General features: G+C 42.6%; 2 protein-coding genes across 2 annotated transcripts in view; one reads left to right on the top strand and one right to left on the bottom strand.

Moving 5' to 3' along the window:
• Nucleotides 1-252: 252 nt before the first annotated feature.
• The window catches only part of pola1 (polymerase (DNA directed), alpha 1), a 57523-nt gene continuing 48308 nt past the window's right edge, over nucleotides 253-9467 (bottom strand). The window contains exon 37 of the mRNA XM_025054457.1: nucleotides 253-388. Coding sequence (XP_024910225.1) covers nucleotides 360-388 — 29 coding nt within the window. The 3' untranslated portion in view covers nucleotides 253-359. The remainder of the gene's footprint in view (nucleotides 389-9467) is intronic.
• arxa (aristaless related homeobox a) overlaps nucleotides 3515-9467 on the top strand; it is an 8018-nt gene continuing 2065 nt past the window's right edge. The window contains exons 1-4 of the mRNA XM_008307575.3: nucleotides 3515-4236; nucleotides 4471-5047; nucleotides 6351-6396; nucleotides 8776-9107. Coding sequence (XP_008305797.1) covers nucleotides 4047-4236; nucleotides 4471-5047; nucleotides 6351-6396; nucleotides 8776-9107 — 1145 coding nt within the window. The 5' untranslated portion in view covers nucleotides 3515-4046. The remainder of the gene's footprint in view (nucleotides 4237-4470; nucleotides 5048-6350; nucleotides 6397-8775; nucleotides 9108-9467) is intronic.

Raw genomic sequence — 9467 nt, 5'->3', positions numbered from 1 at the left:
GATGGCTGCGTGCGCTCTCGCCTTTGTTGTTTCGATCATCGCCTGTCGTTCTGAACCCGCGCTAACAAAGTCATTAAATTGACTCCCTCTCGCTCTCATTATGCGGGCTGTTAATAACCGCTAATTAACTTTGCTTACGCGCGCCTTAAAAGCCTCCCTCCTCCTTTCCAACACACACACACACACATACACACTTACTTTCTTTCACACTTACTTTCTTTCCTTCTCCCCCTCCCCTCTGCCTTTTCCTGCTTGGCCTCTCCAGCAGAGCAAGTGTCCAATTATGTCAGAGATGGAGGATGGAGGATGATGATTCTTCCTCACCAGCCATCAGCCTGTTGGTGCGTGTTATAGGCCTGTTATTTACACGTGTTGCTTTGGAACAAGCCTGTGGGACAATTATAGTACATTAGATTAGTACTGGAATACAACACAGTGAGCATGTAGTATATAATTTTGTTTAAAGGTACAATAATGAAGCATTTGAATTAATGTGTGCACAGGAAATTCAGGGTACATCAAGTGTATATAGTGTGGACAAGAACTGTATGTTTGCAGTTGATACATTAGACTGATAAAAAGTCATATATGAGTCTAAGATTTCTCCCGTAAGATCCAAAAATAAATAAGCAAAATGTGACTAATATTTAGACCACCAAAAACATTACAATGATCTAAATTGGAAAGGTTTAAGACAGCTAGAAAGTAGATATTGCAAAAAAAATTTAGAACCTAAATATGAACAGACCAACAAAGCTGTCATCATTGATGACTGTCAAAATAAAGCCACCTTTAAGAGCAAAGTCCAATAACGTCACAGTAGTGTCTTGAAGACTGATAGTTAGGTACAAGGCAAACTTCTTTTAACTTAGATGTGTTTCTAACGCTTCACTTTTACACCCAGGAGATGGCGCCAACAGGATGACCTGCACGACACAGGCCGACCTGCTGGTCCCAGATGACCGACTTCACTGTCCCTTCCTGAAAAGAGCCTAGACAAGGAGCATTTGACACATAAAAATGGGAGCCTCATTAATCCACCCATAATAATAATCTATATTAATCTGCAAATAAGCCGTGCTGTCTCATTTTAATAGCCTGACAGGCATCCTCCCCTGCCCCCCCAGTACACGGCACCACATGGATTTCCAGAGTGTAAAAATATACAGTGGCACAGCAGCTCGCGTCTGAGCCTCTGCATGACCAGGAAAGCATGCAGCCCGGATATGAGGATATTAGGTCTATCGGGTTAGACTGTTGTATAAAACAGAGGGGAGGCGGTGCTGCTGAGGCTGCAGCAGGAGGAGGCCCATCTCTCTCCCCTTCTCCATCTCCTCACCTGCGCGTCAAATAGACGGAAAATTGGAAATGTGAAAATTGCGCTCAGTCTATAACGGCCCCTGTCTAATGTATGCGCGTAATTAGTGCATTTAAACAAAGCGCGGGTGTCCTGCTGGCTGAAATAGCGGCTGACATCTCTTTTTCCACAGGGTTAATAACAGTGTGCGGATAAATGAATCAAATCGTGGCCCCCAAATTACAGAGCGACTCTAAATACTCGTCTGTATTTCGCACGTCTGTTTGTGACCGTGCGTGGGGGAAGGAAAAGGCATAACATTTTATATTGTTATTACATTCATTACGTTGATTTGCCTACAAGTAAACACGCTCGGAAGTTTTTGACACGAAAAATAAGTTGTGGATATGACAAAACGCTACGGCTGACAATAATACATATAACCTGGAATTAACATTGTTTTATAAAATCCAGGCCTCAGATAAGATGATATATTTGACCTCCATGTTTTCACTTTAGGATTTCTGCACACACTGCCCTGTTGTCTTAGCCAGTAATAAAAGAAGGCTTGCTTTATGCACACAAAAGATGAAAAAAAAATTACATGTGCAATTTCTCTGGACGTTCTTTTTATTGTTATTTTTCGTTTACTGCGGCCCAAGCAGATACATAACACGGGGAAAGAGGAGAGAAGAGACAGAAAGAAGCAGGAGAGAGTAAATTGCAGCTCGCTGAAGTTTTTGGATTGAATTCTGAAAATGATCCTTTTAACAGTGATGGGTTCTGAGGCGAGGATGGAGGTCACGCCATTCGCAGCGGGTTAAATAGACTTTCATTTAAAATTACATTCTCGATCCATCTCTCCATCCATCTCCCTCCCTCCTCATTCTCTCCACTGCCGAGGCCCTCCTGCGTGCGCGTGTGTGCGTGCGTGGCTCCCGGTGCGGCGTCTCATCACCGCACGCAGCGTCACCCGCACTTTTAAAGTCAATCCCCAAACTCCAGCAGGGCGCATCAGGGTGGGAGGGTGGAGGGGACGGGAGGAGAGGGGAGGGAAGGAGGCAGGTAAAGACAGACAGACGCATAGCCAGAGAGCGGGGGACGGACAGATAGACAGGCCTTTCAGTCCATGCTTTTCTGTCAGAACACAAAATTATTCGAACGCAGCAGCATCTCGGTCCACTTCAGATATCGCATCCCAATTTTGATGTTTTTATTTCTCTGTGACTGAGTCTCTAATCAGGATTTCCCAGGTGCTCTCAGGCTGAGGCTGATCACAAAATCCGAGCCAGATTTCTTTTTCATTCTGGTACAGGGATTCTGAACGTTTGAAGACGTTGTGAATACATTCAGTTAAATAGGTTAAGCAGGATTCAGTAAGGTAGGATTATACTTATTTTTTATCCATACTTAATTATTATTATTATTATTATTATCATCATTAGTGGTCATAGTAGTTGGGTTTATATATATAAAAATGAAATATATAATTGTTATTTGAACAATGTCTGCTAAATAGGTAAATAAATAAATTCATATTATAAAAAATATTGCTATTTAAATTTGCCAGTGAATCAAATTGGTCAATAATGCTACGGCGTAAACACCTGACCCCTTAACCAACACCAGCTGATTGAATATCTCTACTGTATACGTCACTTAAAATCATGTTCTAATGGTACATCTTTTGCAAAACGTCAAAACGATATTTTTGCAAAATAAAAAATACTTTGTAGTAGTTGTTGTCGTCTGTAACATTTAGTCAGAATATATCCAGGAATTAATATTAATCCAAGCGCTTTCACTAGAGGATGGTTGGTGAGCTACAGCAAATGGAATTCCTCATATATTTTGGTGACATGTGTGGTTATATTAACTTTATACATGTATAATTGGAAAAAAATGTGACATACATTTTTATTAAATTCTAAAGAGACCTGAAAATGTTATAGATATTAGCCACATGTCTTTTGAATAGGTCAAGAGACTGTTAATTTTAAATGTTATTTTGGAGCAGGGGTAAAATATGGAAACACAAACCAACCCAAAAAAGTCTCATCCCACTTATGTTTTACCTATAACAACTCAAAATACAGCAAAAGTTGTTTATAGGGCACTGAAAAATGATAAAATCATGATTAAAATGGCATAGACAAGCAGTTCGAATGTAACGGTCATTAGTAGGAAATAAGCTAAGCTAAAACAGACCGACGAGAGTTTGGTTAAAATACAGTCAAAACTATTAAACGTAATGTTTGATGGTTATTGTAAATAGTAAATGCTAATTTCACTAAGTTGCTTTGCTACTGTGACGGTACCTTTTATCGGTTCATTCCGTGGAGCAGATAATAGATTTTGTAAAAATCCATGTCGGGATTTGCTGTCTTTCCCTCAAATTAACTGTAATGGTAAAATATATATAAAGCTGCCTCGCGCGGTGTCTCTCCGCATCCACGCACAGTACAAGAGCCAATCAGGCGACAGGGAGCGTGCGCGATAGGAGCCAATCAGACGACAGGGAGCGAGCGCACATAGCCATAACCCCGCTGTCTGTCACCAGCTGAGAGAGTGACATAGAGTGACAGTGAGAGAGAGTGGAAAGACAGAAGAGAAGAGAGAAACGGAGGGAGGAGTGAACGGTCCAAACACACACAGATACACCGGCCCTGGAGTGAAGTAAAGAAGGGGAGAAGGACGCAGAGTGACAGACAGGCGGTAACTGAAATTCTAGGCAAACCAAAGCGTCGATATGAGCGGCCACTTTGAGGACGAGCTCCACGACCGAGGCGAGAGGAAGAGCAGCAAGTCTCCGACCCTGCTCTCCTCTTACTGCATAGAGAGCATTCTGGGCCGCCGAAGCCCTTGTAAGGTCCGGCTGATAGGAGCCCAAAGTTTGTCAAGTCTACCGGGGAGAGGGGAGCTGGATAAAGCCGCCGACGGTAGGTTCCATTTACAGACACTGACATGTGTATTTCAATATTATTTTAAGACCAAACATCTTTTAAAGAGGTTTGATTTCGTTTTCCAGAAGTTATCTTTAGTTTCTTAAGCAGGCCACACTCCAATACAAGTTGTAAAGTTATGGGTTTCTTCTGAAAATGTCTTTATAAAGCAAAAATATTGGGCTATTTATTAGTTTTAAAATTCTTGACATGCTTTTCATTCTCTCTCAGGGCCAACGAAAGACCCGCTGTCCCTCACAGCTGCTGACATCCACCTGCCACCAAAGCTGCGCCGCCTGTACGGACCCAGCGGCGGCAAGTACCTTCACGAGCACACGGTGAAGCTGGACAGAGAGCAGCGGCTCCTCCTGGAGCAAGCCGGCGACGGCCTCAAAATCAGCCAGGCTCCGCAGGTGAGCATCAGCCGCAGCAAGTCATACCGGGAGAACGCGTCCCTGAGCCGGGGCGGAGAGGGTGACCAGAGCGCGGAGGAGGGCTCCGAGGACGGAAGCCTGGGTTTAGTGGAACTGGGCCCGCTGAAATTCGAGGAGGCCGGTAAAGAGGCAGTGGAGAGCTGCGCGGACGCGGCTGCACTGTCCCCGAAGGACGAGGAGAGGGAGAGTTTGAACGCCGGAGATGGGGACGTGAGGGACGGGGAGGACAGTGTGTGTCTGTCGGCGGGCAGTGACTCGGAGGAAGGGATGCTGAAAAGAAAGCAGAGAAGATACAGGACGACGTTCACCAGTTATCAGCTGGAGGAGCTGGAGAGGGCTTTCCAAAAGACGCACTATCCCGACGTGTTCACCAGGTCAGAAATACTTCACGCAGAAAAAAATACAAATGCTGTAATAATCAGACAAATTTGATCAAGCTATTATTATTATTATTATTTGTTATTATTATTGTTATTGTAAAATAGTATAATGAAGATATACTGCTGAAATTAAGCATTTATAAATGGCCAAATGTTAATGTGACTCGCTATATATTTCTACAAAAAACGCACAATTAATTTTTAATAATAATATATTAATAATAATTATTATTATCGACTACTATATGTTTAGTTTTATATATAATATGAATAGTCAAAAATATATTTAATGCATTTGATCGTCAATGCACGGTAAAAAAAATGGATTGCGTCTATTTTTAACAACTCACAGTGAGAAAATATTAAGGGGGGAAAAACAGTTCACCAACACACGTAATTCCAAACGATTGTAAAACAACACTGTGCGGATCACGCCTCACCAAAATGCCCCTACACTAAACCCGTGCCTTGCACAAACGAACACAATAGGCCTGTAAGTGAGGGCACAATAGGGACGTTTTGTTACACCTGTATCCGCACATGACAGCGCGCATTATTCTCGTGGAAGAAAAATTAACCTTTGCAGCTCAGGTGAGCCATACGATACTGAGTGTAGAAGAGGAGGAAAGAAAAGAAAATCCAGGGAATGAGTTTAAAACCATGGTGTAAATTACACAGAGGAAGAATTCTATACATGCTGTGTGTTGTCAATGGGGATTTCTGCAACAAAATGAACTATTTTATACAAATCTCTAAGGCAGCATGTATGAATGCAGACATATATTGGTGCAGAAATTATATTTGTTATGCTACGTAGTATATTATATCTCTTAAATCTTTGTGAGTATTCATATTTTCCAATCGATTCGCTTTAAGACCATGACTCCGAGCTCTAATTTGTGGCGCGAGCTCCGTCTATTGCAGCGGCTGAAGGCTGCGTGGATTGCTTTGTGGCAGGCTAGTTTAGATGTCATTATTTCAGCCATTATGTTGTTACAGTGACAGGCCCAGGCTAAAGGAAAATCTAACAATCACTAGGCCTATTTCTACTCATCCATGACAGGGAAAATAGAATATGGCCATGGCGTCTTTCTTGCACTTCATGCAGGGAGAGGACAGAGATAGAAGGAGGGGGAGAAAACAGCCTATTTTGGTCGTCTGTTGACAGTGAACAATAGCAGGGGGACCAAACAGCAATTCTACTTTGCTTTCAAACCTTGACCTGTAACCTTGATTTTTTTTCTTCCAATTTTATCTTTCTGATTTTTCATCTTTCTTTTTCATTACTTCTTTCCAGAGAAGAGCTCGCAATGCGTCTGGATCTCACGGAGGCCCGTGTTCAAGTAAGTGTCCTCGGGAAAAAGACTCGCCTGTGACTCGTTAATCAAACATTTGGGGGAGGCAGAGGAAGAGAGCAGCGTCCTCTTTAATGTTTCACATCATCTGAGAACGTCCCAGGGTATAATAACCGGTGATATGCGTCACTGATTGGAGATGAACGATTATGAGCCAATTTGTTGGCAGTAATTTATGACAGTAGAAATGTGTTAAATGGCCCCCAGTCTGTGCGCAGGGAAGGTCTTTCCTGTTATTGAATGTTATTACGCGCGGATGAGGGACGTTTTAGAGGCAATTATGGCGAAGCTGGCGATTCATAAAAAGCTCACTTAGTGCAGGAGCAAACAGTGTCCATGTTCCTGCGAGGAGATGGTGTTTGGATTCCCATCAGTGCAAGGACAGACAGGCCGAGATGGAAGTGTGTGTGTGTGTGCGCGCAGAGAGGAAAGGAGGAGGGTGGGGGGCGAAGGGAGGGATAATGCTATTTGATTTCCCATTATATGATTGCAATAGACCCGCATTGATCCGATGCTTTGCACTTGGGAGCGAATGAGAGACCATTAAAGGTGTTTGCTCCCCGCTCCCCTCCGCCCTCACACCTCCACTCTCTCTTCATCCATCCATCCCTCCCTCCCTACCTCCCACCGCATCACTTTTTTTCCCTCTCACTTAATGCGTGGCTTGCATGTCCAAAGCCAGGCCTCATAACCAGAGAGACAATCCAAACACGGTGGAAGCTCCGGGAGGTTATGGCCCACGGTAAAACAACAGATGTCTCTTTAGGGCCACTAGGTGAACAAATCACTTAACGGGCGCCATCAGGAGGTGATAAAAACTCATAAATTCCCCAGGGGCTGTGTAATGCTAAACAGCCCCCTGGGAATAATGTCCGTGTGTATGTGTGTGTGTGTGTGCAGTGCCTGTCGCTCAAGCCGCCTGCTTCTATCACTTTGCTCTCATGTTGACATTTTCCTCATTGTAAGAGCCCCGTGCTTCTGCAGTGCAAACTGGGCACCGGTGGATGCGTGGGAAAGTTAAATAGTCCCTGTGATGGAAGTCACTTGTTCTGCGTCTCTTAAGAATTTAATTTAAAGCGCATTAATTGTTATTGGAGCCAGTTCGGCGGTAATTTTCTGGCTCTTTTGTTAACACCGCTCTTAATTATCTCCCTCTCTCCCCTCCCTGAGCGAGGCCCCGCTTGTGCACGGATGGAGGGAGAGCTTAATTAGACAGAAAGTAGATTTAAAGGAGCGTGAACGGCAGGGTTTACTTTTACAAGTAATTACCGTTGACTTTCCGCCTGTTGGCCACCACCTGAACTACACATGTATTACATGTATTATTGTGCAGTGACGCACCAGTCCAGTGACTACAATAGAACATTAGTCTGTTTGAAGCAGGAGAGCAATTTCTTTTCACTACAAAACACACCTAGCAGTGGTGTCCAAAGATGGATTGTAATATATTTATCTGCATAATAAACCCATATATTTTGGGGGTAAATTAATTTAAGAAACTCAGCTAAAAACAACTTTTTTCCAAAATATTATAACTAATATATAATAAATCAGGATATCCCAAGGGTTGTAAAGCAAGTAACTTCCTACACATCCTTTCTTGTCTTGTCTACTGTAGCTCTTGAAAGCATTACTGGTAAAAGCACAGTGCGATAAGAACGCTGATAGTATAGAAAATTCCACAGGCAAATGTCAGCTATTGTGAATGAATATAATTTGCCAAATGATTTCTAAAAAGGAGGCTTCCATTTAAATTTTTTACCAAAGCCATGAAGTAAAAAAAAGTTAATCAAAAAATAAATAAAAAGAGTGGAAAGAGTTAGCATTTTCTGGTCTAATAAATATGGCAAAAATGAAAAAAAAAAGAGAAAAAGAGATGGACTATCCCAAAAATCCTGACAAAATAAAAAAAAATTAAATTTCTTTTAAGTATTTTTTATCCAGAATGAATATTTAATTTTAATAATTTTAATTTTTTTTCTTTTTAGAAAAAGCTAGGGCCACATCCATTCTATGTACTGTGATTGGTCCCCAGGCCTGACTTTGTAAATAGCTAATTTCTATTTTTTTTAATGTAAAAAAGTAACTGTATTAACTATTTTAAAAATACAATACTTTTTTTTCAATGAATTGTATAATCCAGGGAGGCCTGATTTAAAAGTTACATTTTTAAATGTCATATTTTTTTAATATTTATATATATCCTGGAGCCCATTGTTCCATATATAAATATATCATTAGGGTCTTTCATCAGTTTAAACAGGGATTACTGTATTAGAGAGGAAGCTGATTATTTATGTAGTTGTCTGATATTTGTTGACTAATCATATTATGGCTGAGATTTAACAGTTCTCTGTCTTTCCTCAGGTCTGGTTCCAGAACCGCAGAGCCAAGTGGAGGAAGCGTGAAAAGGCTGGAGTACAGGCCCATCCTTCAGGTCTGCCCTTTCCTGGACCCCTAGCAGCGGGTCACCCTCTCAGCCACTACCTAGAGGGAGGCCCTTTTCCTCCCCATCCTCACCCAGCTCTGGAGTCGGCCTGGACTGCAGCTGCAGCCGCAGCCGCAGCATTCCCAGGTCTGGCCCCACCACCTCACAACGGCGCTGCTCCACCTCTGGCCACACCACTCGGCCTGGGCACCTTCCTGGGCACGGCTGCCATGTTTCGCCACCCCGCCTTTATAGGACCCACCTTTGGCAGGCAAGTTACCCATCTACGTAGCCACACAGACACCACCAGCAGCAGGGATCGGGTGTCTGCTCTTCACACTTATTTACATCAGCATTCCACCACGGTCCTGTGGAGGACTGCACATTTATCACTGTATTTTCAGTTCAATCCCTACAATTTTGTAGTCAAACACATGGTGCAGAACTACCCAGCTAAAATAATACACCTCACTTGTCACGCTTCGCTAATGGATGCTAATCCTCACATACACACACAGCATTAGACTACTGTTTATCTCACTGTCTGAATATAAATATGCTACACTGTTAACCGTTCACAGTGTGGTGTGTAATCACCCTGTCACACACTGTAACAAATGATCCAAAAGTG

Source organism: Cynoglossus semilaevis, chromosome 3 (assembly GCF_000523025.1).
Source record: "Cynoglossus semilaevis isolate Cse_v1.0 chromosome 3, Cse_v1.0, whole genome shotgun sequence".
In the NCBI taxonomy this organism is placed as follows: domain Eukaryota; kingdom Metazoa; phylum Chordata; class Actinopteri; order Pleuronectiformes; family Cynoglossidae; genus Cynoglossus; species Cynoglossus semilaevis.
Note: the sequence above shows the minus strand (reverse complement) of the source record. Positions and strands in the feature narration are given on the sequence as shown.